This window comes from Phodopus roborovskii, unplaced genomic scaffold (assembly GCF_943737965.1).
Source record: "Phodopus roborovskii unplaced genomic scaffold, PHOROB, whole genome shotgun sequence".
Classification (NCBI taxonomy): Eukaryota; Metazoa; Chordata; class Mammalia; order Rodentia; family Cricetidae; genus Phodopus; species Phodopus roborovskii.
In genome coordinates, this window is record NW_026126549.1 from 18,832,362 (window position 1) to 18,856,736 (window position 24,375).

At 38.9% G+C, this 24,375-nt stretch overlaps 1 protein-coding gene and 1 long non-coding RNA gene across 2 annotated transcripts in view; one reads left to right on the forward strand and one right to left on the reverse strand.

Annotated features, from left to right (window-relative positions):
- Nucleotides 1-509: 509 nt before the first annotated feature.
- Nucleotides 510-1,636, reverse strand: LOC127234145 (uncharacterized). Its single transcript, XR_007835557.1, has 3 exons — nucleotides 1,551-1,636; nucleotides 1,102-1,253; nucleotides 510-651 (listed from the first exon to the last, which is right to left on the reverse strand). It is a non-coding gene; the product is annotated as an uncharacterized LOC127234145 (long non-coding RNA).
- The window catches only part of Chsy3 (chondroitin sulfate synthase 3), a 213,069-nt gene continuing 189,246 nt past the window's right edge, over nucleotides 553-24,375 (forward strand). The window contains exons 1-2 of the mRNA XM_051200921.1: nucleotides 553-1,360; nucleotides 4,000-4,283. Coding sequence (XP_051056878.1) covers nucleotides 553-1,360; nucleotides 4,000-4,283 — 1,092 coding nt within the window. The remainder of the gene's footprint in view (nucleotides 1,361-3,999; nucleotides 4,284-24,375) is intronic.

Consider the following 24,375-nt stretch of genomic DNA (forward strand, 5'->3'; position numbering starts at 1 on the left):
CGTTTCCTTCCGGAGAGGAGGCTGGCCGAGAGGCGCTGGCTGGGGGGCGTCTAAGGGCGGGGGACGGGGAAATACCACGACCCCGCGCTTCCCCACGCCTGGCTGCCACGGCGCGGGTGGCTCCTCCTTCGGGCCGGTCCCGAGCCGGGCGGCGAGTGGGAGGGAGGCGGGGAGCGAGGGCGGAGGCTCGGGGAGGAGGAGGGACCAGGCGCGCCTGTGACAGGGTGGCAGCCGAGAAGCGGACGCGTTGCCGCCGCCGCTCCTCCTCCTGCAGCTCCTCTCGCGGCGGCCGCCGCCACCTCCGCCGCTGCCGAAGTTTCACTCCCGACCCTCGGCGGGAGCCCCAGCGCGGAGCAGAGCAGTCGCCTCGCCTGGAGCTGCAGCGCAGCGCCGGCAGCTCGGCGTGGGGATAGCCAGCCCGCGTTGGCGCCCAGGCGGCGTTTCGCGGCCCGGGCTGGGGTCGCAGAGACACAGCTGGGGCGGCAGCCAGCCTAGGGGACCCACGACATCTCCCACACCGCCCAGCCTGCGTTCGAGCCCTGGGCTGCCGCGATGGCCGTGCGCTCCCGCCGCCCGTGGGTGAGCGTGGCTCTGGGGTTGGTCCTGGGCTTCACCGCCGCGTCCTGGCTCATCGCCCCCCGGGTGGCCGAGCTGAGTGAGAGGAGGCGACACGGCTCCAGCCTCTGCTCCTACTACGGCCGCTTGGCCACCGGGCCCCGCGCGGGCGCGCAGCAGCCGCTTCCCCAGCCCCAGTCCCGGCCGCGGCTAGAACAGTCGCCGCCCCCTGCCAGCCAGGAGCTCCCGGGGCCGCAAAGGCAGGAGGCGGCGCCCGAAGGTCCCAGTTTTCGAAGCAGCCCCTGGCAGCAACCCGCTCCGCTGCCGCAGAGGAGGCGAGGACACAAGCCCGAAGGTGCGACGCCTCTTTCCGGCGCTCCAGCTGCCAAAGGGTCACCCGAGGAGGAGGACGGGGGCGCGGCTGACCCTCGGAAGAGTGGCCGGCCGGGGAGCAGCCACAACGGCAGCGGGGATGGGGGCGCCGTTGCCCCGAGCTCCGGACCCGGAGACTTCCTATACGTGGGTGTGATGACCGCGCAGAAGTACCTGGGCAGTCGTGCGCTGGCAGCGCAGAGGACCTGGGCGCGCTTCATCCCTGGCCGCGTGGAGTTCTTTTCCAGTCAGCAGCCTTCCAGTGCCGCGCTCGGCCAGCCCCCTCCACCTTTGCCTGTCATCGCGCTGCCGGGGGTCGACGATTCCTACCCTCCCCAGAAGAAGTCCTTCATGATGATCAAGTACATGCACGACCACTACCTGGACAAGTATGAGTGGTTCATGCGCGCCGACGACGACGTCTACATCAAAGGTGACCTCCCAGTGCTAGCTGTGTCCCCCCACCACCACCCTCCCCCGCCCACCTCTTTCGCTGCTGTCCACCCCAGCCCTTCCACTGCTTCTCTGCCATCACCTGCTCTGGGCTGCTATCCCCACCCCTCGCATCTGCCCACCATTCTTAGCCTGCTCCTTCTCTTCTGCAATCTGGACCCTCCTCATACCTGCTCAGCTTTATTCACTTTCATCGCTCTTGTTGTTTGTTGTTCCTTCCCTCTGGCTCAGGTCCCTACTCGAAAGGCGAAGAAAAGAACCTCAGAGCTAATCCAAAAGCCATGCCCGCCCCTCCCCCAAGTAGGTGATAGTTTCCCAGATCTGTCCAGAGGGGCGTGTCCTGGCTAGAGGAAAGCTAGATGCAGGATGCTGGCTAGAGCAGGGCTGGAGATTTCGCGTTGCAGCTTTACTCCCCTTCTCCTTTGTTTCAGCTTGGTCTAAGGCAGTTTTAGAACTGCTGGGGTTGAGGATAGCCATCTTTTAATGTCCCAGATCCGTGTTTGAACATTCGGTTGCCTTTAGAAACTTGCCCCACACCGAGACCTTGGATACACCCACAAGCCCGGCGTGCTAGCTGTTAGCCATTCTGTTACACTTTAATAAAACCCAGAGGCGATGGGTGGGGCTCCCCAAAGGTCAGGTGGAGAAGAGGGGTTGAAGGAGCTTTACATTTACACAGACACTGATAGCTGCAAGCTGCATCATGCATACTAACGGTGGATACTTTCCAGTTCATCTTGGTGACTGCACCGTTAGACAAGAGTCTAGGACTCCCCAGAACTACATCACACAGCCACAGCATGATGAAACTTTGTCAGGGAAGGGGCAGCTCCCCCACCACCAGATGATCCATAGGTCTAGATGGAAAATTTCTAAGCTCAATAACTCAAAGTTCCTTAAAGCACAGGAGTAAATCCGGTTCAGACCGTGGAAAAGGTGGGAAAAGTTTGCAAAGAAAGAAATGGGCTTATCCTAAAGAAGCAATCAGTGCTTTCCAAGCTTTCAGACCTCTTGCTCTGTGGAGTGCAGCCCTTCCTCAGCATGTACTGGCTATTTGTAAACCCTTCACTGGATGTTAGGACAAGCAAATCCAAAGGTGGTCTTTGGGACAAGGAATTGATGTTAACAGTCGATGGTCTGAGTTTTGAGTTGGGAGGAGCACAATCACTGTGGTGGTGAAGTTTGAATTGAGGGATTTTGATAGTTAACTGTAAATAAACCTATTGTGATCACATTCTTCCAATGGGTTATCTGTAGTTGATTCAGAAAAATATGACTTTCAAAAGTATTGACACTTAAGCTAACTTCGTGCCTTGTTGTTCTTGGACTTTAGGATAATTATCTTTTGTTTCTCATCAAAAATCACAAAAGGTTTCCTGCCAGAGGGGTCGTGCTTTGCAGCATGCATTGATAGTACCTACTTCTGTCATTCTATTTTAAGTTTTGAAGTATTATTACCTTTCAAATCTTTGAAATGTCATATTGCTTCTATTAAAAATAAAAAAAGCATTTTGTATTAAGAACTCAGTCATAGTTTTAAAAAAATCCTCGTTGAGAGCTAGAGGGGTGACATGGAATTAAGATAATGGCCAAACATGCCCTCATGCTCATCAAAACCAGAATAACAAGTCTGAATAAGACTGTGAAGAGGTTGGCTACTTATTCTGATACATTGCTATATAGAATATTAGATGCGTTGAAGTCTTAAAGCTACAGAGTTTTATTTTATGTCCTTTATTTTAACTTACCACCCACAAGTCAGTTTATCACATTATTTTGATTGTAATGTTTATGACTTTTCCCCTCTGAAGTAAATCCTTCCCAAGTTCAGTTTCAGGATGAACTTTCATTTAAATGCCCCTTATTTATGTAGGTTGTATGTGACTGAAGTTTAATTAAAAAGAAACATCCAACCAAAGCAATTACTGTAGGGAAAAAAAAACCTATAGTTGGATATTGGTGCTATGGAGGTAGCTGAATTGGCAAAGTGCTTGCCTTGCGGGAATCAGAACGAGTTGCATCCCCAAAACCATGTAAAAAAAAAAAATCTAGACCTGGTAGAATACTCTCTGGCTTGCCAGTCTATTCTACTTGGTGAGTTCCAGGTAAGTTAGAAAGACATTTGTCTCCAAAAACAAAGTGCCTGGAACTAGAAAAATTCACCTACAGTTGAACTCTGGCCTCCATGTGCATGCATATGATGTTACACCCCTACCTGTAAAGATATAGACACAAACATGCATACAAATAAAAATGTTTATTAGCTATCAAAAGATTGCCCAAACAGCACCAAATACAAGCATTTGATATTGTGTTATATTTCTGGGAAATTTCTTTTTTTTACTTCAAATGTATTAAGATTCTTTATTCCCCTTATTTTTATCTCACCACTGGTGCAAGTTTGATGATTGTTAGAGCTGTTTAAATTGTACTAAGGTTTAAGAAATAACCATAATTTGTGTTTTGAAAATTATAGGAGGGAGAATTGTTTCTTATTCCCGGCAGTATAAGGTGTACATGGAGGTTAAGAGGAATGGCGGAGGAAGTTTTCACTCTATTGAACCCAGTAATTGCCTGTGAAATGAGGGAAGGAGGTGACTCTTGGTTTTCTCTTTGTAGGTGATAAATTAGAAGAATTCCTTAGGTCCCTAAATAGCAGCAAGCCTCTCTACCTGGGACAGACTGGCCTGGGGAATACGGAAGAACTTGGGAAGCTGGGACTGGAACCTGGAGAGAATTTCTGCATGGGAGGACCTGGCATGATCTTCAGCAGAGAAGTTCTCAGGAGGATGGTGCCTCACATCGGTGAATGCCTCAGAGAAATGTACACCACTCACGAGGACGTGGAAGTGGGCCGCTGTGTTCGCCGCTTTGGCGGGACTCAGTGTGTCTGGTCTTATGAGGTAAGCCTTGAGATGTGACAAATATTTGTGGGTTACAGATGCATGCCACTTTACACTTTACATCCTGGACAAGAGTCCTGTCTCTCCTTTACCTACCTTTATTTGGTTCAAAAATCATAGTGGTCATTTTATGGATTTGGGGATGATTGTGGAATACATCTTTCTTGTTGGACCCAGAGCTTTTCACATGAATCTTAACTTTAAGCAGACTTCTGGTTACATCCCTGTGAGATAAAATTCCCCCTACCCCTCTGTATTTGCTTTTTTTGGCATTTACATGCATGCGTATTCATTTGGTGTCTCTAACAAGAGGGCTAATTTTAGTTCCTTCCACTATAATTTTTATTATTTGGTACTGTCTCAATGCTTGTTTTTCTTATTTACATGACAACAGCGCTTTGCTTTCCCATGGCTAAAATTTGGTTTCCTTGGGAACATTCAAGTGGGAATTGAACACTTAGTGGGAGGTCAGCATTATGTCACTTGTGATAGGTTCATTTCCAGCACTTTAAACACTCTGCCTGATAGTGTGTGAGCAATCTGGGGAAATGGCTCAGGGTGTCACATACTGCATTTTCACTTGTTCTCCAGACTTTATTTATGTCTATTTTGGTGGTAATTTATCAACAGTCAGACTTATTTGAATAATCTGAGGTATGGTCTGTTATGACATTGTGGCCATTAATTTCGTGAACTTTTCCCTTTGGATTTGACTTTGAAATCAAACGGATTGTCCTTTAAAATAGATTTCCTGAAAGATAATCTTAGTAACAATTGATTTGACTTTTAAATAATATATTGAAATTTTAATGCAGTTTTGTTTCCAAACATTCGGAGTTTAATCTGATTTTACCTATGCAGTAGACACTGTTTAAAACTGCATTTTAACTTTTTTGTTTACCTTAAATAATTTAAAAAATTTATTGCAGAGGACATATTTTATGAAAATATGTTTCATGTGAAATGATTGTCCATTAAAGTTCTGTGGTATGGTTCCTTTTTTTTCTTTCAGGAGTGTAATATCACTGAGTTACTTTAAATAATTATTACACACAAGGACTTCCTGATAATTATGTATTTGGAATATGTATTAGGCAAATCTAGATGATTATGTAAGTAGTCCCTTTTAACAATAAAATAGGAAATTTTGTTTTATAAAACTGTCCTTTAGCTTTAGTAATCCATTCCTGTAATTTTAACCCTTGCAAACCCTGAAGAGGGAGGACTGTGAGTTTGAGGTTAGCCTGAGATGTGTAGTCAGACTGTCTCCAAAATAACACAGAACAACAGTATTTAGAAGAAGGTAGAGCTTTTATTACTAAAGGTGACTTCACTGAACTCAATAAAAAATTCTCTCCATAACAAAATTATCTGTGAAAGGCAACACATGCTTAATGTATAAAATACAAGCGAATCTTATGGCAAGATATGTTTGGAATGAATGAGTGAAAACAAAATGGGGAAGTATGTGTGGGTTTTTTTTTGATAAATTAAATAAATTAAATAGAAAATTTTAGTAAACTATCTTTTATTACCTTCCACATTTTCATTGATCCTGTGATGAATATCCAGGCTTTACCTACTCCTTTATCTGTTCATGTTCCATGACAGGAAAATGTGCTCAGCTGATGTTCGAGCTCTCTTTTAGGCTGTACATTGGCGATGTTTCTAGTAGCTTTTGCAGAATGTTTCAATTTGGAATGATACTTGCCCATAACTGACTTCATCTCTATCAACAGATCATTTCAACATTCTGTTCTAGTTCCAGGAAAGTAACCAAAAAAACAATTAGTCTCCTGAATGAACTACTGAGCAGCTCCAAGGCCTTCATACCGTGTTTAGCCTGTGGCAGGGTATTGTCACATCATTGTCTAAGAGCTGTACACTGTGCCTAATAGTCCACATTAGGAGTGTAATAATGTAACACGGATTCAGAAACTTTACTCACATTACATTCATTAATGATACTCATTCATCTGTACCACATGAGTCAAACTAAAAATTAAAACTTTTAGTTACAGAGTCTGTGATTTAAAGATCTTTTTTGACAAAACATTGGAAAACTGTATTCTCTTTTATTTTTAGAAATTATAAAGATTCCAATGGTAGTAAACTGACCGTGAAACTCAGAATGCTTCTAAATTGTATTATAATGTGGCCAAATTAAAGGAGAATGTGTTGAATGTATTATTTAAATATGCATTGGTCAAGTATCTTAAACTGGTTAGACTCTATCTACTTAAGGAAAAAATGACTCAACTAACTCCTAGATTCATTTGTAGTGCTCTATTCTGTTTCCTGAGTTTTTCTTAAAAGTCTCAATAGGCAAGAGAGTTAGAGCTGTCCCTTTCCACCATCACTCCCACAAACTCCGAGGGACTCTTCTCTTCCCTCTCTTCTAATTCCAGAAAAACAAAGCAAAGCAAAACGTAAACAAACAGAAAACACCTTTCCTCTCACAAAATGAAAGCTTAACATTTATACAGAACCTTCTATGTAAATGTTATAGCAATCATTTGTAATAGCCCCAAACTGCAAACAGCTCAAGTGGTCTTCAGTCGGCCAATCTACTTAGTTTTCAGGTTATCTCTTAAGGCAGCTGAGAACTTCTCTTGGTGTATCTTGGAACTTTGAGACACTAATGTGCAACTTCAGTACCTAGTCTGGTGGAGCCTTGAGTTAGCCATTGTTGATCTTTGTTGCCTTAGGAGGCTGCATATGGCTCTCAGCATTGCCTTGCCAATGGTGGTTTTAAAGTTTTGTGTTTTTAGTTTTCTTTTCTGATTCCTTCAGCAAAGGCAGGCAGTTTTCAGTTCTCTGCTTGTTTCAGTCGCTTGTTTCAATCGGGCCATCCGGCACCAGGATTTTTATTGTATTTGTCTGGCTCAAGCTGACAAAGAGAATTCTTTTTATTTTATTTATTTATTTATTTATTTTGACCTAGACAACCCTCAGATTTCAAATTTTATGAGATTATTTTCCATAAAATGAATGACTTTTGGCAGGAGGAATAAAATTTGTATTTTAAATACTTTGTCATGCAGATTACATGGAGTGGATATTAACCATAAGTCACCACTAATGCATGGGTGGGTGTCCTATTAAGGGAAGAAATAAACACACTTCCCCTTGAGGTTGATTAAACAAGATCAGGTCCTGATTGGAATTGTCATTCTCCCTGTGTCTTTTGCCCTCTGTCTGTCTGTTGCTGGAGTCCAAGTCCTGTTTGTGTTTGTATCTGTTTTTGTCTGTGTATTTGTCTGTCCCTCACAAAGGGCTTTGCTCTGTCTTTAATGACCATCACAGAAAGCGTACATGAGGAATGGATGGGAAACTTTACAGAAATCCTCAGCAGACTTTTTTTTACAAGGGATTAAGTTGCTGGTTTCAACTGATCCCAACTGATCCTAATAAAAGCATCGTTGTTTATCAACCAATATCCATGCACAGTTGCTTTCAAACTTTATGGTAGGGTTTTGGAAGTTGTTTTCAGCTTCTGTGTTTGCTGCTTTCAGCAATGATACATGCGGGCTATCTGGGTCAGGATCTTGGAAGATCACATACTTTAAGATTACAGTTATTCATACTTTTATATTGTAAAAGTTGTTTACATGGGAACCTCAAGGCAAGTAGGGAAGGTTCTTATACTGGTCTCTTAAAAGCAAGTTAAACAAACAGTTTGAATACATAATAGGCTAGCCATCTTAAGTAACTTTAAGGTGTGTCATTGACTCTGGCTCTGAGGTCCAGAGAAAGTTCCAGGCTCTTAGAATGTTAGAGATACCTTCATAATATTGCATTGCTACCCTTTGTAAAAGAGTCAATATTTCTTCATAAATTTCCATTAAAATTATGTATCATATGTATTTTTACTTTATTGTAAATTAGCTTATTTATATAATCATGTTTAGTTATCAGCAGTACTAAATATTTTTGAGTACTATCACTCACATTTAAGCATTGAAATAATTTTAATTTCAGTAATAGTCTTACCCTGTGAGTTCTGCATTTGATCATCAAAGATCAATTGAAGAGATAGTTTTTGTCATTTTGATTTGTACAATAAAATAAAGCCAATGATGAAAAGATATATAATTCAACAGTGTGTTGATTCAAAAGCCAGTTCTACTTTGGTCAAAAAATATTTTTCTGTGGCTTTAAAGAACCATTTCCCATGAATAAACAGAATTTTATTTGACTCTTTCCATAGTTAACTTTATGCCAGAAGTCTGATGTTCACTTTTGGCCCATTAATGGCTATTAAAATCATAGTGAATTGTATTATTTTACAAAAGGTTATATTTCATGGGTTGTTCCTGGGCTTTTAAGTAAACCCAGAGAGCTGAGACTTTATATATGAGGTTCTCATATCATCATTTAGGTTCAAAGTATCTCTGCCATTCCCATGCCTTCCCACATAATTCTTAGCTTCTTCCTGGTTATAGGAACATGCTGCCATATGTGGTCTTCACTCTGGGTCTGGGGACCTGAACTCAGTTCCTGTGGTTGCTTGGCCACAGGTAAAATGTGAGACGTGGATTTTCATGTAAAATCCAGTCTTTCAGAGGTGCTTTGTGGTATGATTCCATCACTCTTTGTTTCTTTCCTAGAAGCAGCAAGTTTCCCACACCCACTCTTCTGTCCCCTCTCCCCCTGCCAGCCCCACTTGACAGATGAAATCATCCGCAGCTGATTTCATGAGACTTTGTTGCTGCCACACAGTTTTCTTCAGTGTACAAAATAAAGTCACCTTCCGAAGTGATGGGAAAAGAGTGAAGCTTTCAGTGCTTTGTAAGCCTGGTTCATTTCCATTGCTAACTGGTCCCTTATCACCTGACTGAGACAGTTTAGGCATTCTGTTGAAGAAACTGCGAAGTTTGAAAGATGCCTCCAGACAACTGGAAATAAAATGCATGATAGCATGACACTCCTGTCAGTTTTAAATGTTTTTCTTCCTTAATAAGTCACAAAGATTGTAAATTCCTGAAAAACAGCAACAACAGCAAAAAACAAAATAACAAGCCCGTTTCTGGTTCCACTTCCATTGTGTTGCTGTTTAAAACAGTATGTTCTTTGAGAAACATTGGTTCAGCTGTTTTCCTACTTAGCACATATTAAAAGCACAAAGAAGTGCACCAGATATCAAAGTGCAGCTTAGTTGCATTATACCATTTTTCAAGACATTTTGTTCAAGAAATGTAATTGATACAAGAATGAAAAAGTACCAAGATGTTTGAGTCATTATTAAATGATGTCAGATAATAAAACCAGTCAAGGAAGGTGGGAATTGAGACGTACCAGGGTCTCATAGGCCCAGTGTTGTCCTGATTTAATCTCCTAAGAAGCAATACATCGGTCCAGGCCCATTGTCATCCATCATGTGTGTTTAATGTTTTTCTGTGCCGGAAATGTATCAGACATTAACAGTTCAGTAAGTGTGTTACAAGTTTATGAATTAACCGAATAAAAAGATTTACTCTTTAAAATCCAACAGACACTGCTTTGGGCCTAATAGACAATGAAATTGATTTCTTAATTGTTTTGAGATTCTCGTCTTTATTTGCTGTTTATAATTTTGACAGCTGCATTCTTCATTCTTTGTGTTCAATAGTATCTGAGGTTTTATTAATCTTTATTGGAATGTTACTAATTTATAAAGAATCCTATATCACTAAGAAAATAGATGTTAAAATTCAAAGTAACCAGAGCAAAAGAAACTGCAGAAAAATACGGTGATAACTATAAAAATACTCATTGGATACCAGGCATTGGTAGTGCACGCCTTTAATCCCAGCACTTGGGAGGCAGAGGCAGGCAGATCTCTGTGAGTTCGAGTCCAGCCTGGTCTACAGAGAAAGTTCCAGGAAAGTTTCCAAAGCGATATAGAGAAACCCTGCCTTTAAAAACTAAAAAAAAAAAAAAGAAAAATAATACACATTGGCTATTATTTTCTGAACATTAAATGACATTTCTGAATATATTAGGACCTAATAAAAAGAAGCAAGAGAGGGCAATGGGTTTGGAGGGTTAGCAGACCACAAACACAAAGAACGTAGCATGGACGGTTCTTGTAACTGCCCTCATCAGAAGCTGGAAGGCAGAAGGATGTCCACATAGAGGAATTCCCTTGTAGAGGAAGCACAGTTGCCATCAATTGCAGCAGTGTTTGGTGTATTGCTTGATTTTTATTTTAAAATATGAAGTGCTCTTAAGAGAGTCCTCCATGTCTACTACAGCTGTCTCAAATATTTCCTACTAGGCTGGCAAATAGATAGTTTGAGAAATGTATTTTGTTGTTGTTGTTAAAAACACCAAAGTGCAGAGGTTGTGGTTTTGGTTGAGGGACTGTCTCTGGTGACTCAGGGAAGGGGAGGGAACTCTTGCAGATGCAATGGGCTTAAGACAGGACAGCCCCCACCTGAGGAGCTCGGGGGAGTGGGATTCCAAAATAATGGGCCTAGAATTAAAAGCATGATTGCATAGCTAAGAGTTGATTATTAGGGATGTCTCTTTCCATTAATAATCATTTATATTTGAGGTGAAAACACAAAGAAAATGAACACTTATAGCTGTATTTAGTGAGGTAAAATCCTATAATACCAAGATGAATTATTAATGAAATGAGGATATTAAATGTAAATGATGGGTAGGTCTCATTTAAAATACATTAATTAAAGTACATTTAAATGTACTGTTCATATAACCAGTTTCTTTCACTTGCTCCATTATACCCATGCAGCTTCCTCTACAGGTAGTGTGCCATAAATCTACCTTCCTCATTGTGTGGCGTGAACCAGAAGGAGATCTCAGATTTCCAACACACCTCTTGCCTTCAGGTCTGACACAGAATTGGGCTCCCATTTCAGATATGTTTCTCACTAGAATTTACATCCTGCAGCATGGAAGAGGCTCCAGGTGACTCCAACTGTGGTAATCTGTTTCATAATAAAGATGGTATCATAATTACTCAGTTTTATTAGCTTTGACATCTCTTTATTCATAAACAATAAAAACAGACACATTTAGTAACCTTATTCTTTATTAATATCCTTTATTTCCATTTGACACCACTAATGACAAATTACTTCTTCTAGAGCTGAACTATCCTACTCCGAACCCTAGTTTGTCCTCCACTGGCTGTATAGCTGTGGAAAAGTCATTGTGTCTCTTGGTTCTTTTGCTTTCATTTCATCACTATCCATCATGCTGAATGGTATTGCAGTGATACGTACTGCAGAGCACTTCTTGGAAGACTAAATGGCTTAATGCATATAGGACCATTTCAGAATAGTGGCTAGGACTATTAAGCATCCTATGACTGTTAGCTGTTTTGGAAGAAGCAAAATACCATAAAGTGCCAAGTTTACAGAGTCATCATGGAGAATCAAAACAGTCAATAAATGGAAGTCTTTAGAAACCTGCTTGGCATTCAAGAAGTCATGTGTTCATGTTAGCTATTTCTAATGTCCAAATGGCACTGTTCATATGCTTTATTCCCCATAGGAAGAGGGTTAATATCAATCGGAAAGAGTTTAGTTGAAATGTGTTTTTGAAAAGTCTGCTTTGCCATAGTAGCAGAAGTCCAGATTCATTGTTTTATTTTATTTATATTTATTCATTTTAAGATACATTTTTGTGTTCCTCTCTGTGTGAGTATGCAAATGTGAGTATAGATTTTCAGAGTCCAGCTCCAAATGAGGGGGCGGTCTGAAGATGGGTGGATTAGGCGACAGGAGGAATCAGACACGTGACACTTGATTGTCTCATTTTAGGAGAGATGGGCAGAGAGGAAGCATATCCAGGCAAAGATGTAGGTCCCAACACGGGTTGCAAAGAGAAGGTGAGGGAAGGAGTGAGCCAGGCCATGTTGGTCAGGGGAATCATGCAGCCTGACTGATTAGCATCCTGAATGCTTACTTATTTATATAGAAGTTAGTAAACAGGGATACATTCACATTGTTCCAAAACATAGATCATATCATTTTAGTTTCTGGATTTGTGCTTCACTTCCTTTCGGTCATCTTTTAGTCATCATTAACAGACTGTGACAGAACAGAGTTATCATTTCCAATCACTTTCCTTCAAGTTTTGACATCATCGATAAACAGATTTATCTCTCATAATCATTCTTACTCATCAACCCCATCACCCCATTTTTAAGAATCTAGAGGCATGTGACAGCCTGCTCTCAGGCTAGTAGCTCTTATGGCTATAAGGACACTAGATCAAAACTAAATCTCCAAGCTAGTCCAGGCAGATTGCCATGTCCCATGCAGTGTATTATTAACTCCCAATGGTTAGGATGCCCAAGAAACCTCAAATCCAAGCTGCTGCGTTTACTATTCAAATTCTGGCACAATACAATGTTTACATGTTCTATCTTTATAGAATTTGTATGTCTAATCTTGGCATTCTGTTGTTCCTTGGTCATATGACACCATAGTGGCTCTGCCTGAGCTAACTTATCTGAGAAAGGGAGGTCCTGGCATGTATTCTTTATTGTCTTTCTACTCCATTCTTTGTTCATCAATATAAGTCTCTGTGTAGGGCAGAGGTGACATTAGCTCACCTATCTTTGTTGCTGTATGTGCCTCGTAAACGACTGGGTGTATAGTAGGAAGAGGCTTGCAATCGGAACTGTGGCCAACTGCTCTAGCCCACTGCAAATTGTTGACCTTTTTGAGTTTAATTTGTTTTGAATATCTTGTTCCTGTATTAAGAACAAATAGACCTCTGGCTTCTTTATCTGCGTCACAACCTCCAAGGCATAAGGAAGACCTTCAAGTAGAAAATATCTTTTACAGGTGATGCTCGAAGCATGGATCTTGTTTGACTTTTCCCAGGTGACTAAGATGATCAAAGTGTATTTCCTAAGTGATTAATGTGGATATAGTGTTGACATCATAGTACCCATTAAAAGCTATGCATGTGTGTTCATGTTGATTCTAGAGATGGAAACCATGTCCTTGTGTTTCCACACAAAGTATTTTATCCACTGAGCTGTCTCCCCATTTCCCTAGTATATGGATTTTAAATTAACTTTTGTACTTAAATGTCTAGTCAATTTTGAGTTATTCTTTATTTTCTTTCCTTTATTGGGATCATAGAGACCAACAAAACTTCTACATTGTTATCATTCATGTGCTTATAACAGCCAGTCCTCAGATTTTAGAGCAACAATATAAAGCTACCACTTATAGCTGCATGCCTTCTCACCTAATGACTATGCTCATATATTGCTTTCTTAAAAACGTCAGAGGGGATCTTTCAGATATTCTTACAACTATTTTACGTAGTTTTTTATATAAAAATATGTTTTTATGTAAAAACTATTTGCATAGATTTTTTTATGACTGTATCTGAGTGATATATAATAAGACTTCTAAAATACTTGTATACTGATTCCCATAATTTTGCTTCCATAATATTGGCTATTGCATTGGACTGATGCTTTAAAGTCAAAAGGTATTAGAGTGATTTGTATGATAAGTTGCAGAAATGGTAGCTTTATAGATTTAGACATCTTTAAATGTATTTTTGATGTCATCTGCTACCATCCACAAACATTGCTTTGCCTATCATTGTACTGACTTCTCTGATGGTGGAAAGTATATGGTGCATAAATGAAAGAAATGTTCCAGGGAACTGAAAAAAGGCAATGCTTCCCTCAAATCTATAGAACTGTACAGAACAGCTGACAGATGCAGGAGAGCATAAAATGCTGCATACTAGCGAGATGTGAATTTGGGTTAAGCATATCTTGAGGTAGGATAAACAAGGATTAAAAGCTATACCAGAATACAGTTATAAAGGACTTATACATCATACTCAAAGGTCCAGGTGGGTCTGTAGATGAGTGTATGTGAGTCTTAGAATTTCATGGAATAGTGTGGACTTAGAAGAGAGCATGTGATTGTTAAAAAATCCTTCTAATGAACAGCCCTTATAGAAAATTAGTCCTGTGGGTAATTGAAAGCTTTGATGAATTCTGAGTACAGAATATTACACAGAGGTTTTTCTTAATGACTCTAGTGTGGGAGGATGCCTTAGAGACCCTAATAGTTAGGGATAGCACCTTATGAGATTTAGTTGTAGCCTCTGACCATGTGAGATGAATCTTAATAAAAGGTTCAAATAGGAAATGAGCATGATGAACTTAGAGATAGTGAAGACAGAAAATTGGCAAAGCTAGTGACAATCTATGGGTGCAGTGGTACATTAAGGTGACTCCTGTACTTTAGGCTTGAAGATGACATTTGCAAAGGTAGAATACATGAGATGAGCAGGTATGGGTGATTGATGAATTTCAGGAGTTGGCATAACACAGGAGAATGTCTAATTAGGGCACATCCAGTTCTATTCATTATTCATTTATTCAGCCAACAATCACGATCGTCTAATGCCCAGGCATTCTTCCAGTAGCTGGTGTTTCAGTAAACATGTACAACCAAGTTCCAACCTTAGTTTCTAGATTTAGAAAGAAGATAAATTCTCATGAAAAGGCTCAAGGAGGTAGTGTGTGTGTGTGTGTGTGTGTGTGTGTGTGTGTGTGTGTGTGTGTGTGTGTTGGGGAGAACAGCTCCATACAGGGAGCCAAGGTGGGCTTTACTGAGAAGATACTGTGTGAGTGATGCAGGTAACAAGGGAGCACATTTCTAGCGAAGGAGCATGGACCAGCAAACCAAGAACCAAGGGAAACTCAAGTGGAGTGATAGACTAGAGAATTGAGTAATACAAGATCAGAATGTAGAATGAGTGAAGGCATCATGTGTGGCTTTGAAGTTCTTTGGGAGGACTTTTCCAGAGAAAACTGAGTCCCATGTACCTTGAACAACTTTTCTGGCTAGTGAGTCGGGGTGCCAAGCCACAATGAGTGTTATCTTCTATTGCATACATGCATTTGTCTTAATCAAACTTCACTTCTATGTAAAACAAGTATTGTGTAAGTAATCATCTTACAGCCGACTATGATGATGAGTGCCTGTGGGTCCTTAAGTCAACTCAAAGATGTGAAGTGGGGGTTGGGGAGAGAATGTGAGACTGGAAGTGTTAGAGACTGTATTTCAGAAAAAAAAAAAAAAACCTACCATGTCCATAGTGTGGCCATCTTATTTTTTAATTAAACTTTCATTTTAAGAACTCATTTGTTTTAAACTTCATTAAATAAAATACAGATGCTGAATATGGTGTTGTGAAAAAGTAATATTATGAAATAGTCAGAAACTTATGACATATAAATATATATAGGGGAAAATCTAGAATTTTCTCCCACTAACACATTTTACTTTTAAAAACTAAGACTCTTTTCTTATTTACCTTCTCCTGAATGTCAGAAAGTTTTGATTTATTTTCTCTCCCTCGTTATTATTTTATTTCATGGGATGGAGAAGATGTAATATCCACATTGTTCTGAACATTAGCTTTTTTTCAGTTATGAACATTGCTCTAGTTTGATGAGCAAGTATCCCCTGCAAAGAGGTTCCTGTATTGTGTGCCCAGCTGGTGGCGCTATTGAGAGGTGATTGGACCAGGAGGGCACTAGCTTCATTAATGGGTTATCTAGTGATGGGTTTGTAGCTGAACTGCCCAGGAGAGGTGGAGTCTGGTGGGAAAACCGGTCACTGAGGCATACCTTTGGAGGGCATTCCCTGGGCCTGGTGTCTTCTCTTTTCCAGGTTGCTGCTATATGCTCATACCACTATGATATTCTGTCTCATCCTAGATCTAGGCTATGGAGTAAAGCATCAGAACCCGAGTGAGTCAAATTAATCTTACTTTCAAGCTGTTTCTGTCAGGTATTTGTTATAATAGCAAAAATGTCTTAAGGCAGAATTACTCAATCAGCATCAAGTACTCCTACTCTTAATTTTAATGCTACCTAGAACTTCAGTATCACTGGCTTATTATTTTTGGTGAACTGCTTACATTTCTGCAACAATAAAAAGAAAATGGACTCCACAGGACTTGCAAACCACATGCAAATCTCGGTCAAATCCCCACTTTTATAGGCTGCTTTTGATTCCGGGAAATAATATTGATTCTTCCAATGATTAGCCCTTTTCAATATATCTCATTCATTTTGTCAAGATTTGCCAATTACCTCCTAGGAAGATACTTGTGTGCTGTGAGGGGTAAATTCTGTTTATGGAATATATGGTTTCAAGGAGGGAGATAAACAAACAAGGAAGAATGCATGTCTTCCTTTATGAAACTGAGATCTTGATTTATGATTAAATAGTACTTTTTGTTGTGGTAACTAAGTTTAGGTACTTTCAATAAAATGACTTTGAACTGATAATTTTAGATTAATTATAAATTAATTAAATCACACAGTCTCTTACCATTAGCCTATTATTCTTGATTTCCTACGCACACAGTTGCTTATATTAATATTTAATACTCATTGGATTCTTCTGTGGCTGTTTACGATCTATGTTTGTCATAATTGACCTTCAGATTCCTTCTCTCCCCTTTCCATTAATCAACAACTTAAGAAGTTTGACAAATCAGATTTCAGGGAGAATGTATTCTGACTTGTAAGTGGACAGAAATATCTACTGTGTACAGTCTTCCAACCTTTGTTGATCAGTGCTTTCTCTTCACAGTATTTTGCAGTAAAGGTTTTGTTAACTTCGGTTGTAAACCTGTGATCGGCAATTATTCTTACTAATTTTTTTTACCATAGTACTTAGATGTATGTTTATCCAGTGCGTAATTGTTTTGTGTGGAACACTTAATGAAGTGGCAGTTGTGAAAATAATTTTGGATCCATTAAAACACGTTTGTTTCATCTGGAGAACATTTAATAACATAAATTAGGGCTTTTTTTGAACCTAAATAGTCTCAGGAATACCAGTGTACTCTTGAAAATACGTGCTCATAACTATAGGATGATGTAATTATGGTACTTCTATAAAAACAATATTAATTGATGCTGAATATAAAGTTTGATATTTATGAAGTTTAAAGGCCCTGGTTTGAATACACTTTAAATTGTGTATTTTTGATTTTAAAACAATCTTTTCTCATTTTACATACCAATTTTAACTAAGAACTATGTTTTTCATCTCCAATTCTCAATTTGAAATATTTCTCTTTTATTAGCTCTTAAGTTTTAGTGTTCATAGGTTTAAACTCCATTTAATTTTGCTTGTGTTTTTGAACTGGCTTATTTGTTGTAAAATAAAGCTATATTGACCTAGTCTTTACATAGCGTTCTCTACACTTTGCTTATGATTTTGCTGGGAAACTTCTGACAGATGTGCTCAGGACCTAGTTGCGGTGTCTTGAATGTTAAGCTTACAGATTTAACACTAGTGTTCATCATTCGATATATCGCTTGAGAAACAGCTGATAATGAACAGACTAATGTTTTTCTGCGGTGGCAGACAATGGTCCTGTGTGTCCCACAGTTACTAAAGGAAAGGGCACCACACTTCATAGTTTTCTAAGTATTATTGGTAGGAGCAACTGTATGGGATTTTTGTTTAAGATTATAAAACATGACACTGACAATTCCTCCCTGTGGGAACATGCTTGAATTTTTCAAACAACACCTGCTTTTGTCTCACTTTTCACTCCAAAGGTTTGTGATTACAAAGATCCGCTTAATTTTTTAAAGAATTGGGATGATTAATGCTTGTTTATTTCCCCTTCTCTGTATTTAAGTTAAATTCTAGTGTGTGTTAAATGCATAGATTTAGGATGGATACTCAGTATGTCACCAGCTCACACAAAGCCTACACAAAATTTAAGCCCTTTACATACCCAAATGAGCAGTGTAAGCACAAAGTCTAATGTCCTACACTTTGTTCAAGGCATAGAATCTCCTTAGCTGAATGGTGTAGCTAGAGCAGAGAACCAACACACAGTAATCTAAGCAACAGTGCCACACACAGAGCTGGGCTGTGGATGTTTAAATTAGTCATTGCTCGGTATCATGGTTGATCTCAACTTGGAAAAGTAGGGAAACCCACTTATATAGGAAGGATGTGGTAGGATAGACTTGACTATGAAGTCCCAGGACAACACAGTCAAGATACCCTCATGACCAAGGCTTCTGAAACTTTTCCACTCATAGGTCCTTCTTTCCCATAAGCTTTTTGTGCATGTCTGATTATATAGTTGTATAAGCCAAACATTTCATGATAGTAAATCAGCAATTTATTTTAAAACAATCTGTATTTGGATAATTTTACCATTCATTAAAGATGAAAGCAGTCTTCCACACTGGGATGAATGTGATTGATAATTTCTCAAAGAGTAAACTGTTGGCTGAATATTTGATAATTAAGGATGTCCAATGCTTTTCATAGTTGATCAATATTTTGATTTTATAATCATCAATACTGCTTTTTATATGTTGTACAAAATGGCAGAAGTATAATCAAGGCCACTTCAGAAATTAGTCCTCATTCTTTCTTAATCAAGCCTAGTGAGGTTAGTGATTTATTAGGGTACTCAAGTCACAAACTCAAGCAAGAGTTGGTAAAATCAAAAGTCTCAACACAGTATCATCCAAAGACATATTCTAGTTATATTTGCAAGAATAAAAATAGGGCAGTGTTAAAAGTCTTTGTTTCCATAGATAATTACACTTCTACAAGTTCATTAAAAACACTGCAGTTCATATCATATGATGGGCATTGTCCGACATGATGGCTTATGCAGTACAAAGTGTGAATGTTGCACCAAGGCTGCAGTGAATTCCTTCTGTGCACTCTCCGAAGCACCTCAGGTACTTACATTTCATTTGAATCAGTTTGGTTATTGCTGGTCCAGAAATATTTTACAATTGACAAAGTATTAATAACTTCTACACTCAGTTACATGATCCAATGTGGGGTCACACCACCAATTTAAGAAACGGGTATCTAGATCAGGGCTGTATAGGAATAGATCTCAATAGCAATGGGAGATGACCAAAGTTCTACCTGTACAGAGTGACAGATGCAGTGACCACAAAGGCCTGAGGAGTGGAGAGAAAATAATGGAAGCATACAGCAGAGATGACAGCCATAGAGGGAAGGTACCAGAATGCGAATGAGTGTTGATTTACACTGTTTGGGGAAAATAGCTCTTCATCAAGGCTCTTCAGTTTTCTAATCCTCTTGAGTTGTCTGCTTCATCTACCTCTATTTTGTCGTAAACAGCCATCAGCAGTATTTGTAGGCATATGTATTAATGTACAGAATTCAGTTAAGTACAACTTTGTAAACAATTTAAGTCGTATTTGTTGTTTTGGAGAACAAGTGTTTTGTTCTGTAACAAATTTGCATATCTGCACAGACCAGCTTCTCCATCCTTCCACTGATAGGAACGGTTGACTCCTTTCACATACTTTTAACAGAACATGCCATCCTATAATTTTAAATTAAGGAAATCATTAGCTGTTTGATAATACTGATATTCCACATTTTAAATTAAATTCATACACTGTTGTATATTCTAAAATTCACTTTTACTAGTTTTTCTATAAGGAAACAAGTATTTACCCTTTGGATGCTATAGTTATTTGTGGATTTCTTGGTGTTGACATGTGACTTATAAATATTTTGTTAGATGCTTAGAAAGCCATTTAAGAGTGTAATTGGCTGTATAAAACAGAAAGCTTATACACGGTGGCTGCTCAGTTTTCCAGATGTGTGGTGGGACAGGTTACAGGTGTTGTGGTGTGTTGCTTTTGTTACCTTCTAGCTCTGGCTAGTCTTCAAGCATTAGCCTTTATCCCTGCAATTGCAGGTTTCAGACATTTTAAGAATCTAATTCTACTTCCAGATAAGGATAGGAAAGCATTTCTGCTGCTCTGAGATCTTGATTCAGAGTATTTCCTCTGGACATCTGCCTAGCTATCTAGTCAGAACTGTATCCTAGAGTTACCCATGGCTGTGAGAGAGGCAGGAAAATCGAACATTTATATTCTGTTTTCATAGCAACAGGGACTGGAGAAGGAGCTCAGCAATAAGCAGTCATATAGCTAATCCACTCTATTAATGAGTGTTCTCTGTAGGAGTAAAACCAGAGAAGTGTATGTCCAAAATGTCAGTTATGTATCTCTCTCTCTCTCCACATATATATATATATATATATATATATATATATATATATGTGTGTGTGTGTGTGTGTGTATACATCACATTCTAGTATGTATATATGTATATATTCATATATACACATATATGCATATATGTATGTGTGTGTGTTTGTGTATGTGTGTGTAAATGTCTATGCATGTACATGTATATGAAGTCATGAAGCACTTAACATGCTGAGGAATTTAATATTAGCGTTGTCACTGCGTGATCATCATACACTTGCATACACATGACATCAAGTAAAAGACAAGATAAAGTGATGCCGTGAAGAGAGTCAATACTCATGGGATACAAGAGTTTGCCTCAAGTGTAATAAGACATCAAGCTTTACACTCCAAAATAACGACAGAAGGTATACATGGTAAACGAATATAATGGAATATGACGTTAATTATTGCATCAGAATTTCTGCACTGTGCATAGCTGCATTTTCTATGCTTCTATGTGACTGATAGCACAGCTTCCTTTCCTGAAGCTTCCTTACAGACACAGGAGCCATGTTCTAGGCTGTTTTCTTACGATGTTTGTAGAAGTTAAGAATTTTCAGCTCCTTCATGACCTCTTGAAATTATTGTTTTAATAATTGGCATAAATTGTGCAATTGTGAATTTTAGCATGCCATTTAGAACTTATGGCTACTACACCCAGGTTGTGTCCTCTCTCCTTTTTAGCCCCTGTTGCCCTGATAACCCATCCCCTATCCTGTTCTCATATAGTTCTACTTTTAGGCCATTGTTTGCTTCAGTTTCCATGTATGAGACATATGAAAATTGCCTTTTGGTATCTGGTTTCTTTCACTTAATATGTCATGATTGCATTCTTCTTTAGGGTTGAAGTATAAATATATATATATATATATTTATATTTATAAATATAAATATATATGTATACACACACACGCGCATATATATATATATATATATATATATATATATATATATGTCATACTTTATCTATTGACCTATTGGTAGACAGATAGGCTGATTTTATATCTTAGCTGTTGGAATCACTGTTCAGGCTCAGAAATGAGCTGGTCTGTGGAATGACAGCAGTGTAGCTCTGTGGAAGGAACAAACATTGCAGGCTGAATGAGGCATGTTTTGATATTAACATTCAGCATTGGGATGAGTTAGTTCAGTAACATAGTTGTTTCAATCCATGCAATTTCAACTCTGTTCTTTTGAACAGTTAGTCAGCAAATACTAAGGAAAATGAAATCTAAGAATATTTGTTTTTATGTTACTTGTAAGGTTAAATGGTTTTTAAAAACACTAAACAGAAATAACAGAAATGTTTGCTACATATGTTTATTTTATTTAAAAAATAATTCAATTTTTATTTTACATGTGTGATTGTTCTGCCTGCACATATATTATGTCTATGTACTTGGCTAGAAGAAGTCATCAGATTTCTGGGACCTGGAGTTACAGAGGATTTTTAACCAACATGTGGGTGCTAGGAATTGAACTTGGGTACTCTGGCAAAGCAGCCAGTGCTCTTAGCCACTGACCCATCTCTTCAGTGCTATATGTGTGGATTTACTTAAAAGATACTTTTATATTTTCTGAAGTGATGAGTTGCTCAAGGTCATTTTGCTTGTATATACAATAAAAAATTACTTTCAACTTAATTCAGTGAGCCACCACTTTTGCCATAATAAGTCTGGTGAAACTCTTCTAAAAGAGGTAATGAAAAGTATATCCATAGAATTGGATTTATGGAACCCTAAATATATTGAAATAGTACCTCTGAATTCTTTCATAGAATTATGAATTTCTTTGGGAGATTTAATCAGAAGTTCTATCATGCAGCTTACTTCTTTTAAGGAGTATTAGTTTTGAAACTTTTGGATACCAACTGTTAATCCTTGCCCCCACCCCACACCCCCATGTGTTTATACAGGTTTACAAGCATATGTGTCTCACTGTAGTTGTATCAGTCTGTTTGAGTTGGATGTTGGAGACAGTGTAGGATTCTGTGAAATAGTGAGTTCTCTTGAGTACAGTAGCTTTTCAGGGACATAGCTGAAGAGGTATTTAGGGAGCATTCTGGAGGAGTAACTTCAGGTGTCAGAAGATGGGTAGGAAGTTTTTGTCAGTAGCATAGGAGGTTTATTTGAGCTGGGCTGTCTAAAAGGCCCAGTTCTGGTCTTGGATACAACTGACAATTGAACAGCGATATCTTAAGAATACTTAGTTTAAAATGAACACGTTGATATTAGAAAGAAATTCTCCCTCATGTTATGAAAGAGACCCTCATAGTAAGTGACTCACACTTAAATCTGGGAAATAAAAGGAAGAAAACTACTAAAAAGAACATTTTAATTAGTATATGAAGACATAAATCTTTCCTACAAAGAGACATAATTCTGTTGGCCATATTTTCTCCAGTGTAGTTATTGTTTTGTGTTATTGTCACTATTTATTTTACTTATTTAAGGTCACATTTGTGATGTAATTTTTCTGACATTTAAAATATATATTGCTGTGTGTATGTATGTGTGTGTGCATATGCACTCTTGTGTCGTGTGTGTGTGTGTGTGTGTGTGTGTGTGTGTGTGTGTGTGTGCGTGTGTGTGTTGGGGGGATAGGGAACAATTTCATGAAGTTGGTTTTCTCTTTCAACCTTTATCTGGATTCTAGGTATCAAACTCAGGTTGTCAGGCTTGTGTAACAGGTGCTTTTCCCAACTGAGCCTTCTCTTTGACCTCCAACCTATTTTGTTTGGAGTGTACAGCTTACCCAACCTTTTTATGTTGTAGACAAGATCTCCGTTTGTAGTCCAGACTTGCCTAGACTTCAGTATATGACCAAGTCTAGTCTCAACTCAGAAACCCACAGCCTTAACCTCTGAGATTATTGGCATGTGACCCACAACTGGCTCAACAAGTCTCCTTACTGTTAAAATAACAGATTTCTAACTATAAACACGAGGCTATCTAATTCCTTTAGTTCTCAAAGAAAATCGTATATGAATCATGAAGTATAGAGACCAGTTCAGTTTTCCCTGAATTTTTGTGGGCTCTATAATTAGCATGTGCTTCTAAATTAGATTAACTCTATAGCCATATCCCAGAATGTTTTGTTTCCTTGTCGGAAATAAAAGGGAGGCATCTGTCTTGTGAATGCTGCCTCATTCAATTGAAAGGTTGGCTTTTGGTAATCTATCATTGTGCCAAAGTATTTACTTGACACAGTGTGCATTTTCAGAGTTCATTCTCCCACAATAAAAATAACACATAACTACCTACAAGAAATTATCTCCAAGTGGAACTGATTGATAAGAAGGAAAAAAAAAATACACAGAAACAAATGAAAACAAAGAATTCATTTACTTAGGTTTTAAGTGGAGTTACTCTCTTGTTTTGGTTAACTTATACCACATTCTGAGTAGATCACATGCCTTTAATTTATTTTAAGTTTCTGGGATTATAATATACTTACATAACTTTCTTCTCCCCTGCTTCCCCCATACCTTCCTTTGTACCATCCCTCTTTGCTTGTTTTCAAATTCTTGTCTTTTGTGTTTTTTTAATTGTTGTTGATGACATGTGTCTGTGTATTCCTAAATACATAAATATAATGTTCTTTGTCTATATAATGTTATTTATATGTATATGTTTTGAGAATTGACCTGGGAAAGACTCACTCTGTCCTCAGCACTTCTTAGTTCCCTGTAGTTCTTTGTCTAAGTTTGAGCCCTCGTGAGCTCTCCTCAAGTCTATGTGACTACGTCTACAGTTGTCATCATTGTTCAGGTCCAAGTCTCACACTCTGTGCTGAAGCTGCTGCATGACTGGTGTTGATTTCTATGGCTCATAGCTTCCTGATCTTTGTTTGGACAGTATACCTCTACAAAGTTAGTAATGAAAGTAGCCTGTCCAATGTTTTTGAAAGGTCAAATAGCTTCAAAGAAGTTTCTCATCAGATACACCTAGGAGCTTGGTTGGGTAAACATCCTATATGTTTACTCAGAAGAAAATTTTGTCAGGAAAATAA